Here is a 19848-nt window from a genome sequence, read left to right on the forward strand (position 1 = left end):
CAGTGCAAGAATCTCTTTCACCTCTGCCAGTGACTACTGTTAATCTATTCGTCTTTGTCTCCCCCCAAGCTAGCAGTTTTCCGACCCACCTAACACTGCCTCGATAGCATCAGCAAATATTCTTGCACTCTTTCTATTTAAGTGTATCCCATCCCTGTAGAAGCAATCTCTCCTGTTAACAAGTACAGTCCAGGCTGAAAAACATTCTACCCCTTGAGCCTTGCACAATCTTTCCAGGGCCGAATACAAAGAGTAGGAAGAGCACTGTGTATCCTAATATTCCATTTGCCATTAAATTCAGTCTCACATGGAGATAACTTGCCGATTCCATGCCCTCCACTTATATTGGAGAATGTAGCAGCAGAGAGTGCTAACAGTGAAGCTTCTTAATATGAAACTAAACTCATGCTTGGATATACTGAGTCCAGCCCTCAATTGTTTGCACAGCATGGACTCAATTATCTGATAAGAGATTTAAATTTAGCAAAAGAATCTGCAGAAATCCTTGGTTTTAGACTCGTCAAAAAATCTTCTAGCACATGGGACGTTTCTCTTATGGTACAAACACAGAGAATGAGACCTAGCCTACTTTTCTGAGGACAATTCTATGGTTTTTGGAGCAATATGAACTTAATGAACTTTGTAGGAATTAGTTACAATCTTACACAGTGGAGACTTTTTATTGATTCATCAAAGAGGAGTCTCAAAAGTGTGTTGTTCCACAATGGATATATATATATATATATATATATGGATCAATCCAAGTAGCTCACCCTGTGCATTTCAAATAAACATGCACAGGGTGAGCTACTTGTATAAAATATAAGTACAAATATATACTTGTACTTATCTGTACTTCATACTTGTACAAATATAAGTATGAAGAACATAGTTGTCTGTGCTGGCTTTAAAGTGATAGGCATATTACTTAGACAGCAATCTGGCTTTCCAACAGTCAGGCAAAGAGTAAGAACTTGGATGTCAAGATGTGGCCAAAGAGAGGCAGTTTGTTGCCTAGATCAAAGAACGCAGTTCATAAACCACTGGTAGATCCCAAACCTGTCTTCATTTCACTCTTGCACATCATTTAGTACAAATGTAGTTAAAGCAGGGGAAGGCCCCTGCTTTAATTACATTTGTACTAAATTCCCATAGATCAGCAAACAGAAGCTAACACAAGGTATTTTTGTTGGATCTCAAATTTGCAAACTGATGAGGGACCAAGATTTTTATTACATTGGTTTTACTGATTCCACCTGATTTTGTTGGTTTGATTGATTCCATTTTGGAACATAATGCTCCTAAAAAATATATTCAAAAATGGGTAATGTCTTTGATTCCATTTTGTCATCAAATGTGCGTAAAAAATATTCAAAATTGGGTGTCATCTGTGCTGTCATCTTTGATTGATAAGTGCAAAGAAAAGTACATACACTGTTAAAACATCATGGAGATTTGCATTCCCTATCATCAATGGCATAAGCTTCTCCTTCCACTTTCACTGCAGTATAACAGGACTGTAAGCCTTACCTTCCTCAATTTACCCCACTGCACTTCTCACCTTTGATGTGTAATGTTTTATCAGGTAAAAGATGGAAAAACAAGACCATCTTGTATGCATCGGAAAAATTTTCAAGGCTGAATACTTTGAAGATAGCTGGCAGATTATTTTACCACATATCCGACATCTCTACACATGCTAGCACTTCACTATGCACACATTGGTATACACGATTGTGTCTCTTCTTAACTCTTTCTATCCAGCCATTAGACACCTTAAAATTATCTAGCCCCACCTTTTTGGGCTGCCTCTGACCCAAACCATGGTTCTGTTACTTGATTGCTTGATGCAATGTGCCTATTTAAACCACTTCAGCACCTCGAGCTCTAGATCCTTCAGGTACGTTTTATCTTGCCACTTACTCTGTCTTTGAACACTATTTCAATTTTCTTCTGCTTGAATACTATCGTAGACAGAACACTATCCTGCTTGAACACTATCGTACACTTAATGTAGACAGATGGATGTTAGCATCAATGCAATATCAATACACTTCATGTGAGTATTATGGTCCACTTCTTGTATGATTTTCAGCATTTATAATTTGTCTGACTTGCTTTTTCTCAATTATGAAAACTGCAAAGCTAAATAAGAACCAAATCATTTACTTGACACAAATCACAGAACCACTTTTTTTTGGCTGATGTCATATAAGCTTGATTTCTTGCATCATTTGCTACTACCACTAATATCTGATAGGTTACTGTGACAGAGCGACCAAGGAACTGGAGGCAAAATATAATTTTCATATCATCCACTTGGATTTCAGGAAGGTTTTGATACTGTTGCACATAAAAGACTGCTGTATAAACTGGACCATTGTGGAATTAAGGGCAAGTTACTGCTAAGGATAAAGGGATTGTTAAGTGGAAGAAAAAGAAGAAGACACAGAGTGGCTATCAATGGGCACTGATCTTCATGGGCTAATGTTAAAAGTGCAGTTCCCCGGGGTTCAGTGCTGGGCCCATTAGTGTTTTCAATATTTATTAATGATACTGATGAAGGTATATCAGACTTAATGTCAAAGTTTTCAGATGATATAAAGGTTGGCAGGGTGGTTAATGAAAGTAATGACAGTATCCTACTGCAAAAATATTTAGAAAAATGAGATTGATGTCCTGAAAAATGGCAATCAAAGTTTAACATTGACAAATGCAAGGTACTGCATATGAGTAGCAGTAATCGCATAGAAACTTATCAACTGTGTAGAACTCACTCAGGATAGTAGAAAATAAAAAAGACCCAGGAATAATTGTGCAGTCAGTTATGAAATTCTCCGAGCAGTGCAACTTGCTGCCAGGACAACTCATGGGGTTTTGTCAATGATATACAGAAACTTTGCTAGTATGGATAAAGAGATGATTATCCCTTTGTACAAGGCCATGGTTGGGTTGCATCTAGAGTATTGTATACAAGGCTGGAAGTCTCACTTTAGGATGTAGATCTGCTGGAACAGGTGCAAAGAAGGACAACCAGATTGGTGAAGGGAACAAAAGGATGCTCTTATCTAGAATGGCTTCAGTTCTGCAAATTGCAGCATCTGGAGACTAGACACCTGTGGAGTAATCTGATTGAGGTGTTTAAGGCTTTGACTGGATTGAGTAAGATGAATGTGAATGACATTCTTCCTATTGCTGAGATTACACATGAGGGAGTACATATTTAAGTTGAGGAAGGATGGTTGCAGGATAGATGTATGAAAGTATGCCTTCAGCCAGCAAGTGGTTGATTGCTAGAAAAGGCTTCCATCTGTTGTTGTGGAAATGAATAGTTTGAATGAATTAAGGAAAAACTAGACAAATTCTTGGGGGGTAACAATGAAGTGTGTGTATGTGTGTGTGTGTGTGTGTGTGTGTGTGTGTGTTATTTTTTTTTGGCAGATGCTACATAAGCTTGCTTCCTTGCATCATTTGCCACTACTACTACTACAATCTCATTCTAAACACCCCCCCGTTTCCCAGCAGATCAAAATCCTTGGTAAATTAAGGCTTCCAATCCTGTATACAATACTCAAGAGTTGTGGCCTAACCACTGCCTTACAATGCGATAATCATTTCCTTGTCCCTACCAGCAAAGCTGCTGTACATCATAGACAAAACTCCATGAGCTGTCCTAGCAGCCTGTCTGCATTGCTCAGAGAACTTCATATCTGACTGCACAAATATGCCCCATGTCTTTTTAATTTTCCACTGCCCTGAGTGTAGTACCACACAGATGGTATGCTAATCTGGGATTACTGCTACCCATATGCAGTAACTCTTATTTTTCAATGTTAAACTTCAACTGCCATTTCTCAGCCCATCTGCCTAATTTGTTCAGATCTTTTTCTGTAGCTTACCCTGGTTACTGTCATTAACCACACTGCCAACCTGTTTATCTGCAAAATTTGAAATTACGACCAATATACCTTCATCAATATCATTAATAAATATAAATATATATAGGGCCAGGCAGTGAATTATCATTAATAAATATAATTAATATCATTAATAAATATAAATACAAAGGGTACTAGGAAAGTTTTGCAATATGACGCAACAATGAATCACAGGAAGCTGCTTGTTGCTGCATGTTGAGACATGTTCATACGTGCATAGTAGCCGCCGCGCCAAGTCGATGGGCTCAGTTATTCATTAGTAGTGAGAGTGTAAAGTGCTTGCGATGGCATCGTGGTCACGATATGAGATAAGGACAGTTTTGCGGTATAATTTCGTGCGTGGTTTAACCATAGACCAGTGCTTAGAAGAAATGACTCTTGCACAAGATGATGATTGTCCACATCGTACAACGATATTTAGGTGGTATAGAGAATTCCAAAGGGGAAATTTCACTCTGGAGGATTCTGAGAGGCCGGGAAGGCCACGAACGTCAGTTACGGAGGAAAACGTTACTGCTGTGAGGAAAATGCTTGACGAAAACAGGCGAGTGACCTACCAACAGATAGAGGATACTTTGGGCCTAAATGCACCAGCAATTCGTTCGATTCTGCAAGATCATTTGCACGTGAAGAAACTTTGTTCTCTCTGGGTGCCGCATCAACTGACTGAAGAGCAGATGACACGACGTGTGACTTGGTGCCGGGAGATGTTAAAAAAGTTTGATAAAGGACAATCTCGGTATGTGAACAACATCGTGACAGGTGACGAGACTTGGCTGTACTATTACGATCTGCCGACCAAGGCTCAAAACAAAGTTTGGGTCTTTGATGATGACGACACACCCGTAATTGTCAGAAAATCCCGATCTGTAAAGAAGAAAATGATAGCTGTATTTTTCAAATCGAGTGGAATTGTAGAACGTGTCATTTTGGACACGCAGAAGACAGTCACAGCTAAGTGGTATACTGAACAATGCCTGCCTAAAGTCATTGGATCTATGAAGAACCTGCGGCCAAAGTCAAGAATGGACACCTGGTACCTCCATCACGAAAATGCTCCAGCTCACCGCGCCAAAGCCTGCACCGAATATTTGACCACGACAGGACTGAAACTTCTCAAGCACCCTCCCTACAGTCCAGACCTTGCTCCCTGCGACTTTGCACTGTTCCCGCATGTGAAAATGAAGCTAAAAGGGAGGCAGTTTTCCAGTGATGAGGACCTTCTACGGGCTTGGGACAACGAGTGTGCTTTACTCCCTAGTGAAACTTGGCAGAACTGGTTTAAAGATTGGTTTTGGAGGATGGAGAGGTGTATTGAATGTAGAGGAAATTACTTCGAAAAAATTAAATAAACAAAGCTGTATTGCAAAACTTTCCTAGTACCCTTTGTATATATAGGGCCAGGCAGTGAAATGCAGTAACTCTTATTTTTCAATGTTAAACTTCAACTGCCGTTTCTCAGCCCATCTGCCTAATTTGTTCAGATCTTTTTCTGTAGCTTACCCTGGTTACTGTCATTAACCACCCTGCCAACCTGTTTATCTGCAAAATTTGACATTAAGACCAATAAACCTTCATCAATATCATTAATAAATATAAATATTTATAGGGCCAGGCAGTGAATTACATTATTTTCTGCCGAACAGAAGTTAATCTAACAGGTCTGTAATTACTCACGTCATCCTTTGATCCCCTTTGTGAATTGGGGATACATTTACACATCTCTAGTCCATATGAACCTTACCTCAATCCAAAGATGCTCTCACAATTATGGCTAAGGGTCTGCTTATCTCCTTTGCTGCCTCCCTTAATATAACTGGATAGATTCCATCCACCCCAAGTGCCTTTTTTATGTTGGTGTTCAACAATTCCACTACCACTTTCTTCTCAGTTATCACAAAATCATTTTGCTCCCTCTTAGATTCTAATGAACTTCAGGAATTCCCCTCAATAAAGAACTCCTAATACCTGTTCAGTCTGTCAGCAACTTGAGCAAGATTAGCATAAGCATTAGTAGAGGCATATGATGCAAGAAAGCAAGCTTATTCAGCATCAGCCAAAAAAAAAAAAAAAAACACACACACCACTCCCATTTCACCCCTCCGTTCGTTCGAAATACCTGTCCAGTTGAGCTTTAAATTTGTTTAGGCTATCAACTTCAACAACAAGTGATGGAAGTCGGTTCCACCAACCAACCACCAGCTGGCCAAAGGCAAATTTCAGCACATCTATCCGACATCCGTCCTTCCTCAATTTGAATTTATGCCCTCTGAGGTGATTATTCTGAGCAAGATGAAGAAACCCATTGGCATTGAGCATGCTCAAACCATTCAAAGCCTTATACACCTCTATCAGATCACCTCGCCGGTGCCTAGTCTCCAGACTCTGTAATTTGCAAAACTTAAGCCTTTCTTCGTAAGAGCAACCCTTTGTTCCATTCACTAATCTTGTTGCCCTTCTCTGTACCCGTTCCAGCAGCTCTACATCCTTCTTGAAATGAGGCCTCCATGCCTGTATACAGTACTCAAGATGTGGCCTAACCATTGCCTTATACAAGGGAATAATCACCTCCTTATCCCTGCTAGAAAAATTCCTGTATATCATTGACAAGACACCATGAGCTACTCTTGCAGCTCGTCTGCACTGCTCAGAGAACTTCATATCTGCCTGCACAATTACCCCCAGGTCCTTTTCATTCTCCACCACTGTCAGTGTAGTACCGCAGAGTTGATACGTTGCTCTGGGGTTACTGTTTCCAATATGTAGTACTTTACATTTGTCAATGTTAAACTTCATTTGCCACCTCTCAGCCCATCTGTTCAACCTTTCCAGATCCTGTTGCAGCAGCATAGCGTCAGTAGTGTCCTTAACAACCCTGCCAACCTTTGTATCATCTGCAAACTTGGACATTAAACTTGATATCCCATCATCAATATCATTCATAAACACCGAAAACAACAACGGACCCAACAATGAACCCTGAGGAACTCCACTAATAACATTAGTCCACGTTGAGCAGTGTCCATTGATTACCACTCTCTGTCTCCTGCCACTCAACCATCCCCTTATCCATAGCAGCAATTTGCCTCCAATGCCACACTGCTCCAATTTGTGCAGCAGTCTCCCATGTGCAACAGTATCAAAAGCCTTTCTAAGATCCAAATATATAATATCAAAGTTATTCCCTGCATCCAGTTCTTTTGTGACTACATCATAGTATCCAATCAAATTGGTCAGGCAAGACCTGCCCTTAACAAAACCATGCTGCGTCTGAGCTATAACTGAATTCTTGTCTATATGATCCTGCAGTGCTTCTTTAACCAGTGCCTCCATTAATTTACCTGGAACAGAAGGTAAACTAACAGGTCTATAATTACTTGTGTCAGCCTTTGATCCTCCTTTGTGAATTGGGGTTACATTTGCACATCTCCAGTCTATGGGTACCTCCCCTGAGTCCAAAGAAGCTCTCATAATTATGGCTAGGGGTTTGCTTACTTCCTTTGCTGCCTCCTTTAATATAACTGGATAGATCCCATCCACCCCAGGTGCCTTTTTTATGTTTATCCTCAACAATCTCTCCTCCACTTTCCTCTCAGTTATTACAAAATCATCCAGCTCCCTGCCAATGTTTACTTTACCTACATCATTCTCCTTCGTGAATAACTCCTCATGCGTGAATGTAGATGCAAAATACTCGTTTAGATTGTTAGCCACCTGAGCAGGATCCTCAACTGTTGAACCATCAATATCCAGTGGACCAATCTGATTCATCCCTTTCCTTCTTGAGTTTAAATATGTAAAGAACTCTTTTCTCTTTTTTTTTGCATCGTTTGCCAAGGATTTTTCGTAGTCTGTTTTTGCCTGCCTAATCTCCTTTGTGACTTGGTTACAGACCAACTTATATCTATCATAGGCTTCCATGTTTCCCATTAATTTGTATGTATCCCATGCATTTTTCTTCTCTGCCACATGTCTCATTAGTTCATCTGACAACCATTTAGGCCTAAACCTTGAACAATATTTCTTAGTTGGTATGTAAAGCCTGGTAGCCTCCAAGATTAGTTCCTTGAATGCTTCCCATTTTGAGTTTGCTGTTGGTAACATCATCAGTTGGTCCCACTGTATAGAATTTAAATACTGTCTCAGACCATCATAGTCGCCTTTACGAAAACAAAAACCCTTCCCTTTACCTCTGATGGTAGTTACCTCCTTGAGTAAATCCCACTTCAACACACTGTGATCACTGCCACCTAGTTCCCTGTACAATATCTTATTATACTCATCAGAGTCATTAGGCCTATAGCACACTCCTACTCTGAATTTTGATTTCCCTATGCTTATGTCACACCAAACTGACTCGACACTGCCCTAACCATCGATGTCGACTGGCTTCACTTCCTTGGACTTTATGTGTTTCTTAACTAATAGCATAACCCCTCCTCCCCTGTCTATCCTTTCTATACACATTGTATTCCCCAAATTCCAGTTCCGCATTACTTATATCTGTGTGACACCACGTCTCTGATATCCCAACAATATCTGCCTTTGATGTTTTGAGCAATACCTCAAATTTATTTACCAAACTCCTAGCATTGGTGTACACGCAGGTATACATGCACCTGTTTCTATTCTTAGCTACCCTAACACAACCCATGTGTTTACTTGTTCCGCAATGACTCCCAGCAGTCTCTGAAATATCCTGCATCTTATTTTTCAGGCTTCTGCTCATTTCAATAGAAGCAGTGCAAGAATCACTTCCACCTCTGCCAGTGGCTACTGTTAATCTATTATTCCTTGTATCCCCCCAACTAGCAGTTTTCCGACCCACCTAACACTGCCTCGACAGCATCAGCAAAAATTCTTGCACCCTTTCTATTTAAGTGTATCCCATCCCTGTAGAAGCAATCTCTCCTGTTAACAAGTACAGTCCAGGCTGAAAAAAATTCTACCCCTTGAGCCTTGCACAATCCCTCCAGGGCCGAATTGATCGACAAGGCTCTCATCTTATACTCCCTCCTATCGTGTCTGGGCAGAATTGCAGACACTTTCAAATTCAACCCTAATTCACGGCTTTTTTTCAACAGTGACCTGTACTTGCTAAGTAATTCCGCCGGTCTCCTACTCTTAATATCATTAGTGCCAACGTGTACAACTATATCACCTTTTGTGCCCTTAAAAGATGATATCCGCTCTACAACGTCATCAACCTTTGCCCCTGGCAGACATACCCTGGTCCTATTCCACCTATCCTTTTTACAAAGCATGTTCCCCGTTTCCCTGACAATAGAGTCACCAACAACTACTAGTTCCTGTGGGACCAGCGCATTCTGCCTAGGGGGCTGCCTCTGTGTTGCCTGATGACCAAGTGCAAGCTCTGGCGTTGATGTGGGCAGCTGAGAGCTTGATGGGCCCCTCAATTTATTTCCTTCGAGGGCATCCACCCTGTCCTTCAAGCTCTTATAAAGGCCCATAACAACGCTGAGTTGTCGCCTGATTTCCTTGCACTCCTTACATCGTGCACACACAAAGACATCCCCCTTGGCAGTATCATGTCCCGTACCCGACTGCTCCGCAAACATCAAGCAAACAGTGCATTTTAAAAGACTGTGATTCAGAGGGCAACAGCCCCCCCTCAGTTCTCCCCTGAACCACAGCACTCCCATTTGCTTGAGCCTTTTGCTTTGCTGCTCTGGTCAGAGTCATGATTCCGATTTAATTCAATAAAATTTCAAAACAAAAATTAAATCCTTAAGTTATATCCCAAAACAGTTATAACGCTATATTTATTTTTTCGGTATCTAGTGTTTTCTACGAGTTCCCTTTATACAACTTCCATATCACGTGTACCACTATAGTTATGTATTAATTATTTGTTACGATTAAGTCGTTATATATATATAGAGTTACAAATACAATTTAATTGACAATAAAGTTTATCAAGATTAATAGATTTACTGATTGATTGACAATATTATATTATGCACTATACTACACTAAGCTTATGCTATCGTGTAAAAATGGCGGGAATTCTCGAACGGTACTTCTACGGACTCGTAAGTATTGATTTGCTTCCAAATCTCGCTATCTCAATTTAGAATAAACTAAGGATCCTGACTAGGTCTATAATCTACTTATAGAAGATAATTTGATATAACAATTGGTTAATAAATCGACTAAATTTGGTTAAAAAAAGACCTCTCGTTCAATTTGTAACACGTGGATTTGATACCGTTACCGATACTAAGTAATACCTACAAAATCTCTCTCTAAGTTAAACTTTAAACTAAGTATCGTAACTAGGAATATAAAGCTGCTCTAGAAAATAAGTTAATATGACAATTTAAGCTAATAAATCAGAAAATAAATCAGGAAAAACTTCTCTGTTCCAAGAGCTTCAAGGAGCTTCGTCCACACAGGCTAACCTCGTCACCAGACTACACAAGATCAACAACAGTTGAACCATCATCAGGTGGACCAATGTGATTCAACTACTTCCTTCTACTCTTAATATAAGTAATGTGAACCAATGTGATTCAACCTCTTCCTTTTACTGTTATATAAGTAAAGAAGTATTTGCTGCATTTCTTCACACTCTTTGCCAGAGACTTCTCATAATCTGCCTTATCTTTTCTATCCTCCTTTGTGACTTGATTACAGACTAGTTTATATCTGCAATAGGCTTCGGTACCATCAGAAAATTTATATGCATCCCATGCATATTTCTTTTCAGCCCGAAGTCTCATTAATTCATCTGATATCCATTTAGGTCTAAGCCTGAAATCTTATTTCTTAATGAAAAGCCTAATAGCCCCCACAATTACTTCCCTGAATGCTTTCAATTTGGCATTCAGGGACAATCTGGCAACGTCATCATCAGATGGTCCCACTGTATAGAATTTAAAAACTGTCTGAGACCACTGTAGTCACCAACATGGAAGCAAAAGCCCTTCCCTTTACCGTTGACAGTAGTTATGTCTTTAAGTAAGTCCCAATTAGCATACTATGATCACTGCCACACAGAGGGTTTTCGTCTACAGGTTCTGAATGCACGAAGTCGCTGCTGATAATCAGATCAAGAGTACTGCTTTCTTTTGTTGCCTCTCTAACATGCTGCTGTAGAAAACAGTCATCCAATAAATCCACAAATATCTTGCTAATGTGTGAGTGACTAACCCACAAGTTTCAGTTAGTAACTGGAAAGTTAAAATCCCACATTATAAGACATTCTGATTTGCTGGCTCACTCTATTTCTTTGTATAATGTTTTTGTTATACTCATCCCTGTCATTAGGCCTATAACACACTCCTACTCTCACTTTTGTTTTCCCAGTATTTACATCACACCAAACTGATTCAATGTTGAACTGGCCACTCATGTTGACTGGATGTACTGCCTTAGATTTAATAAGTTTCTTGAAAACTAAGTGCATGAACCTCCCCCTCCTGTCCTGTCTTTCCTTTCTGTACTCATTCAGATGCTACAGTGACTAATGGGGAAACCCCATAGACCTCCATGAAACATAAACACATTTTGACATTTTATCCTTTCTGTACACACTGTACTCCCCATATTCAAATTCTGCATCCCTTATGTCTGAGTGACACCATGTCTGATATCCCCACCATGTCTGCATGTGACAAATTAAATCAGTACATCAAATTTATTTACTATACTCCTAGCATTAGTGTACATACTATGAAAGTGAATGTGCTATAAGAAATTGACAATCTTAAAAAATTACTTTTATTAAACAGTACTGATATTTAACATTGCCTTAAATGAAATTACATTAGTCAGGTCAGTACTATGTTGTATGGGAATTGTACTCTTGCATTAAACCAGTAAACCTGAAAATATTTTGTCGTAGAGGATTGACATTTCTCATTGTCATCTCAGTGTGAGAAGGATGAAACATGAATGGTTTTAAATTCAAAATTGTTGAATTTGCCAAAAAATTAAATAATTGTGTTACTGCAAGAGAATTTGGAGTTAGTGAAAAGACTGTGCAAAAAAAAATTCTGTATTACAGAGGTGCCATCCCAAATATGCCATAAGGATGGGCTAAGCCATGGCCTAAGCTTGAGAACTACATATCAAAATGGGTGATTGAAAATTGGAAACATCATTATCAGGAATATGGTACACTGGTACATTATCAGGAATATGGTACACTGGTACATTATCAGGAATATGGTACAATGTGAACAGAGAGTACCTAAACCATTTACAGATGACATTGTGGTCATAAGCCACGATCCCAAAGAATTAGAGGAAAATCTTAATCAGTTATGCACGGTTAGTAAGGATTTTGGACTAAAGATGAATATAGCTAAAACAAAAGTAATGATGAACAAGTATGCCACAGAAAGGGAAATAATGATTAAGGAGCAGTAATTGAAAAGGTGGAGTCATATACTTATCTGGGACAAGTTATTAGCTGTAATAATAATAAATGACTGGAAGTCAAGAGAAGAATAAATTTTGGATAGATAGCATTCAGGAAATATAGTCACATACTGAAGAGCAATATCCCAGTTTGTCTGAAACGGTAAAATAATGAACCAATGTATACTCCCCACCATGACTTATGGAAGTGAAACTTGGGCACTCACCAAAAGAATGGAAGAGAAGCTGAGAACTACACAGTGAAGAATGGAAGGAATTATATTGGGAATCAGACTGTTAGATAAGAAGAGAAACACATGGATTAGGCAGCAAACTCAAGTAAAGGACATTCTTATCAAAACTAAAGAACTAAAATGGTCTTGGGCAAGACATAGCTCAAAGACATGATGACAGATGGACTAAGAAAATAACAGAATGGTATCCAAGAGGAGCTAGAAGAAAACCTGGAAGACAAAGGTGGAAATGGATAGATGAAATTCATGAGTTTGTGGGTAGTAAATGGATGGCCAGTGCTCAAAACAGAAGGAACTGGAAAGTTGCTGGAGAGGCCTTCATCCTGCAGTGGATTGAAAATGGCTGATGATGATGATGATACACTTATTTTTACAACAATGGGCCAAACTAAATAAGAAGAATAATGACACTCACCTAGAGATCCATATAGTGTTGATGGATGGGGCAATTTATTAACTGGCATTTTAATGATATAAGAGCCATTTTTTGAAGGTTTGTCAACAAAAAGAATACCAATACTATGAGGATCTGGATTCTTCTTGTATGTCTCATCCAGCTCTTCTGCAGAATTAAGCAAGGTAATATTAACATTTTTATCATAACCTGTTAGAATATTCTTCAGGGATTCAGTTATCACTTTCACTTCGGTATTATTTTCAGCAATTAGAAGATTTATTTCCTTTACAAATGTCTCATTAAGAAAGCCAATCTTAACTGGATTTTCTTCTCCACTATAATAGTGTGACACATTAGCAAGCTTTGCAAGAATAAGGAGTCCAGTCATCATTAAAGGGTAGAGAAATTCCTATTTTTAAATATAAAAATTGCTTTAATAAAAAAATATTAGAAAACAGACACATCACCAATAAAATATAACTATATCTGTATCAATCTTACAGCATTTACAAAACAATGTTTTGTTATCTACCTGTTTTTGTATAAAGATTCATTAAAAATTACTGTTATGTTATCAAACCTTCATTAGATTAAATGCCTATCAAAAATGACAAGAAAATGGTGTAATTTAATTTTATTTAACTATTTGATGTACAGTTAAAAACTGTGCCAAGTTAAATAATATTAGTTGAAACTGTAAAGACATTCTGTGCATTTTTTATTCAATGACTGAGTGCTGTTCTGATTCTTATTATCTGAAGTTGTTTGCAATGTTTTGAGGGCGAAGGTAAAGAAAGCCTGCATGAGAAGCATGCAAAAGTTCGATGAAATTTACCGGTAAAAATACTTTGCCGTAACAGCATTTGTATTATTGCTCGCTCAGTAAACAGACGGCGGGTGTTATCGGTCAGGAGTAGAAATTGAATCCCGTGGGAGACTGAAACCCTCCCAAAGTAGAGGGGGTAACCTGACCTTTTTTCTTTAGAATCACTGGTGGACCAGTAGATAAACTGCTTATTAAGAACAAAATAAAAAAAAAAAAAAAAGGCAAAGGAAGTCCATACGAGAAGCACCGCAAACTTCGAAAAAAGTTTACCGGTGACACTACGTTACGAACATTTTTTACGACGCCAGAACTTCCAATATGGCTCTGTTCGTTATTCTAAAGAAAAAAAGGTCAGGTTACCCCCCCCCACACACACACTTCGGGAGGGTTTCAAGCTCCCATGGGATTCAATTTCTACTCCAGACCAATAACACCCACCGTCTGTTTACCGAGTGAGCAACAATACAAATGCCATTACGGCAAAGTACTTTTACCGGTAAATTTCATCGAACTTTTTCATGCTTCTCGTGCAGGCTTTCTTTACTTTTGCCATTTTGAGTTCATAAATATTTTGAAAATGTAAATCCAGGTGTTGTAAATTTAAATGACTTGTCTTCTTAATGAAATTATTTGAATAAAAAGAGGATTCCTTAAATCTAAATTGGTTGTACAAGCCAGTATCCAGAATGTTATGTCTAAAGTCAATGAAGTGTCTGATGTAACAGGAATCAGCATTAAATGTGGTGACTCACTTTTATTTATTGGAATGTTTATAATGATGAAATGCAGTTATTTTCCAGATATTCATTATTGTAAATGCTTTCAAATTGTTTATTTGTTAACAATTAAGTAATAAATATCATAATATTATACAAAGAAAATGCCCATTGTTTGAATTTCCTTTTTTTAATGAAATATTGCTATTCACTATTGCCTTTGAAGAGTAGAGATCGGCAGGGGATTTAGTATAACAAGAATATAGTGTTGTTTTATTACAAAGGTATTCTCTTTTCTCTAAATTCTCAAATTAACAATCATCATAAACAGTATTTGTTATTTTGGAGATTTGCATCAATTACTTACTTTTGGTTATAGTGTACCAATTCCTATGTTGGCCTGTGAATGCACACACATTTGTGTATTCACAAGCCAATTTGTATGTTGTGCAGGTTTGGAAAACTAAACTTACAGGAGAAAAACTCTAAACTCTCTTGTCTGTGATCACTTAGTAAACAACACTCGAAAACCATATGCAAACATTCAGTTCAGTGGAATATGTTGCGATTAGTAGCAGTAGTGGAAAATTATGCAAAAAAACAGCAAGCTTATACAGCATCAAGCAAAAAAAAAAAAAAAAAAAAAGCCAACACTTTGCATTTTACCTGTCCTTTCCCCCTCTAACAGCTTATTCAGTTTTTTCTTGAATTTATTCAAAACTACCCATGTCTACAACACCAGATTTGTGTTGTAGACATGGGTAGTTTGAGTTTATTCCAGCAATTAACCACCAGCATTTGCTCTCTGGCCACAGGCAAATTTCCAAACAGATGGATCTCCTGAAAGTTTTCATTACATCTTGTGTCGTGAAACACTGACAGAGTGAACATTTTCTCTTTAGAATTTTTGATTCACAGAGACAATTTTGTGTTGGACAGACAACTTGTGTGATCGAGACCCGCTAATATTCGTAAAATCAGACAAATGCTAACTTATTGTGATTTTCTCATACAGAGAATCTGTCTCCTCACTTTGAATAATTTCAGAGGAGTGGGATCTAAAACAAATTAGCATTACTACAGGCATATGATGCAAGAAAGCAAGCTTATGCAGCATCAGCCAAAAAAAAACAAAAAACTTACACTTCACCCCTCCTTACGTTCGAAATACCTGTCCAGCTGAGCTTTATTTAGGCTATCAACTTCCACAACAAGGGATGGAAGTCTGTTCCACCAACCAACTACCCGCTGGCTAAAGGCAAATTTCCAGACATCTATCCTACATCTGTCTTTCCTCAATTTGAATTTATGCCCTCTCAGGTGATTATTCTGAGCAAGAGAGAATCCCATCAGCATTGAGCATGCTCAAACCATTCAAGGCTTTATACACCTCTATCAGATCACCTCGTCGGTGCCTAGTCTCCAGACACTGTAATTTGCAAAACTTAAGCCTTTCTTCGTAAGAGCAACCCTTTGTTCCATTCACTAACCTTGTTGCCCTTCTCTGCACTCGTTCCAGCAGCTCTACATCCTTCTTGAAATGAGGCCTCCAGACCTGTATACAGTACTCAAGGTGTGGCCTAACCATTGCCTTATACAAGGGAATAATCACCTCCTTATCCCTGCTAGAAAAATTCCTGTATATCATTGATAAGATGCCATGAGCTACTCTTGCAGATCATCTGCACTGCTCAGAGAACTTCATATCTGCCTGCACAATTACCCCCAGGTCCTTTTCATTCTCTACCACTGTCAGTGTAGTACCAGAGTTGATACGTTGCTCCGGGGTTGCTGTTTCACATATGTAGTACTTTACATTTGTCAATGTTAAACTTCATTTGCCACCTCTCAGCCCATCTGCTCAACCTTTCCAGATCCTGTTGCAGCAGCATAACGTCAGCAGTGTCCTTAACAACCCTGCCAACTTTTGTATCATCTGCAAACTTGGACATTAAGCTTGATATACCATGATCAATATTATTTATAAATACAGAAAACAATAATGGACCCAACAATGAACCCTGAGGGACTCCACTGATAACATTTAGGGTTGAATTTGAAAGTTTCTGCAATTCTGCCCAGACACGATAGGAGGGCGTATATGATGAGAGACTTGTCGATCAATTCGGCCCTGGAAAGATTGTGTAAGGCTCAATGGGTAGAATTTTTTTTAGCCTGGTCTGTACTTGTTAACAGGAGAGACTGCTTCTACAGAGATGGGATACACTTAAATAGAAAGGGTGCAAGAATGTTTGCTGATGCTATCGAGGCAGTGTTAGGTGGGTCGGAAAACTGCTAGTTTGGGGGGATACAAGGAATAATAGATTAACAGTAGCCATTGGCAGAGGTCAAAGTGATTCTTGCACTGCTTCTATTGGAATGAGCAGCAGCCTGGAAAATAAGATACAGGATATTTCAGAGACTGCTGGGAATCATTGGGATACAAGTAAACACATGGGTTGTGTTAGGAAAAAGAACAGGTGCATGTATACTTGCATGTACACCAATGCTAGGAGTTTAGTAAATAAATTTGATGAATTTGAGGTATTGCTCAAAACATCAAAGGCAGATATTGTTGGGATTTCAGAGACATGGGGTCACACAGATATAAGGAGTGCAGAACTGGAATTTGGGGAGTACAATGTCTACAGAAAGGATAGACAGGATAGGAAGGGAGGAGGGGTTATGCTATTAGTTAAGAAATACATAAAATCCAAGGACGTGAAGCCAGTCGACATCGCTGGACAGTGCAGTGTCAAGTCAGTTTGGTGTGACATAAGCTTGTCATTGTTTGTTATTTGGTTTTTAGGAGCATTAGCAACTAAAGCCATATTGCTCCGGGAATATGCGGTGGTCATTCCCTTGACCTTTTCGCAACCTCCGTATTTGGTGGTGATGGGCTCGAACACCGGTCCAATCAAGAAGTGTGTGCTACGCACTGCTGCTCCTTCCCACCTGGCTACGGAGACACCCGTGTGACATAAGCATTGGGAGATCAAAATTCAGAGTAGGTGTGTGCTATAGGCCTAATGACTCTGATGAGTATAATAAGAAACTGTACAGGGAAATAGAGTGTGCCAGTAAATCAGAGAGTCTTATAATAGGGGATTTTAATTTCACAGATATTGACTGGAATTTGGTGTCTGGTCACTCACACACTAGCAAGGCTTTTGTGGATTTATTGGATGATTGTTTTCTACATCAGCATGTTTGGAAGGCAAATAGAGGGAGTAATACTCTTGATTTGATTATAAGTAGTGATTCTTCATGCATTAAGAATCTGCAGATAAATGAACCACTAGGTGGTAGTGATCACAGTGTGCTGAAGTGGGATTTACTCAAAGAGGTAACTACCATTAGGGGTAAAGGGAAGGGTTATTGCTTTCGTAAAGGCGACTACGATGGTCTCAGACAGTATTTAAATTCTATACAGTGGGACCAACTGATAATATTACCAACAGCAAATTCAAAATGGGAAGCATTCAAAGAACTTATCTTGGAAGCTACTAGGCTTTACATACCAACTAAGAAATATTGTTCAAGGTTTAGTCCTAAATGGATGTCAGATGAACTAATGAGACATATGGCAGAGAAGAAAAATGCATGGGATACATACAAATTAACACGTCACACAGAAGCCTATGATAGATACAAGTTGATCTGTAACCAAGTTACAAAGGAAGTTAGGCAGGCAAGAAATCTTTGGCAAGGGATGCAAAGAAAAACAGCAAAGAGTTCTTTACCTATGTAAACTCTAGAAGGAAGGGGATGAATCAGATTGGTCCACTTGATATTGATGGGTCAACTGTTGATGATCCTGCTCAGGTAGCTAACAAACTAAATGAATATTTTGCATCGACATTCACACATGAGTTATTCAGCAAGGGGAATGCCAGAGCTGTATTCAACTCTAGCAGTAAGCTACAGAATCTTGAAATAACTGGGAGTAAAGTGGAGGAGAAACTGTTGAAGATAAACACAAGAAAGGCACCCGGGGTGGATGGGATCTATCCAGTTATATTAAAGGAGGCAGCAAAGGAAGTAAGCAAACCCTTAGCCATAATTATGAGAGCTTCCTTGGACTCAGGGGAGGTACCCATAGACTGGAAATGTGCAAATGTGACCCCAATTCACAAAGGAGGATCAAAGGCTGACACAAGTAATTATAGACCTGTGAGCTTAACTTCTGTTCCAGGAAAATTAATGGAGGCACTGGTTAAAGACGCACTGCAGGATCATTTAGACAAGACTTCAGTTATAGCTCAGACACAGCATGGTTTTGTTAAGGGGAAGTCTTGCCTGACCAACTTGATTGGATACTATGATGCAGTCACAAAAGAACTGGATGCAGGGAATAACTTTGATATTATATACTTGGATCTTAGAAAGGCTTTTGATACTGTTGCACATGGAAGACTGCTACACAAATTGGAGCAGTGTGACATTGGAGGCAAATTGCTGCTATGGATAAAGGGGTGGTTGAGGGGGAGAAGACAGAGAGTGGTAATCAATGGACACTGCTCATCGTGGACTAATGTTATTAGTGGAGTCCCTCAGGGCTCAGTGTTGGGTCCATTATTGTTTTCTGTATTTATAAATGATATTGATGATGGTATATCAAGCTTAATGTCCAAGTTTGCAGATGATACAAAGGTTGGCAGGGTTGTCAAGGACACTACTGACACTATGCTGCTGCTGCTGCAACAGGATCTGGAAAGGTTGAGCAGATGGGCTGAGAGGTGGCAAATGAAGTTTAACATTGACAAATGTAAAGTACTACACATGGGAAACAGCAACCCCAGAGCAACGTATCAACTCTGTGGTACTACACTGACAGTGGTAGAGAATGAAAGGGACTTGGGGGTGATTGTGCAGGCAGATATGAAGTTCTCTGAGCAGTGCAGACCGGCTGCAAGAGTAGCTCATGCAGTATTGTCAATGATATACAGGAATTTTTCCAGCAGGGATAGGGAGGTGATTATTCCCTTGTATAAGGCAATGGTCAGGCCACACCTAGAGTACTGTATACAGGTCTGGAGGCCTCATTTCAAGAAGGACGTAGAGCTGTTGGAACGAGTACAGAGAAGGGCAACGAGATTAGTGAATGGAACAAAGGGGTGCTCTTATGAAGAAAGGCTTAAGTTTTGCAAATTGCAGTGTCTGGAGACTAGGCACCAGCGAGGTGATCTGATAGAGGTGTATAAAGCCTTGAATGGTTTAAGCATGCTCAATGCTGATGGGATTCTTCCTCTAGCTCAGAAAAATCACCTGAGAGGGCATAAATTCAAATTGAGGAAAGACAGATGTAGGATAGACGTGCGGAAATTTGCCT

General features: G+C 39.2%; 1 protein-coding gene across 1 annotated transcript in view; it reads right to left on the reverse strand.

The window, feature by feature from the left end:
* Positions 1 to 19848, reverse strand: part of LOC150091547 (cholesterol transporter ABCA5-like) — a 389022-nt gene that overhangs the window by 337090 nt on the left and 32084 nt on the right. Inside the window, exon 3 of the mRNA XM_090376152.1 lies at positions 12993 to 13383. Coding sequence (XP_090232278.1) covers positions 12993 to 13383 — 391 coding nt within the window. The remainder of the gene's footprint in view (positions 1 to 12992; positions 13384 to 19848) is intronic.

Source organism: Mastigoproctus giganteus, chromosome 1, assembly GCF_048544385.1.
Source record: "Mastigoproctus giganteus isolate SK-2022 chromosome 1, ASM4854438v1, whole genome shotgun sequence".
Taxonomy (NCBI): domain Eukaryota; kingdom Metazoa; phylum Arthropoda; class Arachnida; order Uropygi; family Thelyphonidae; genus Mastigoproctus; species Mastigoproctus giganteus.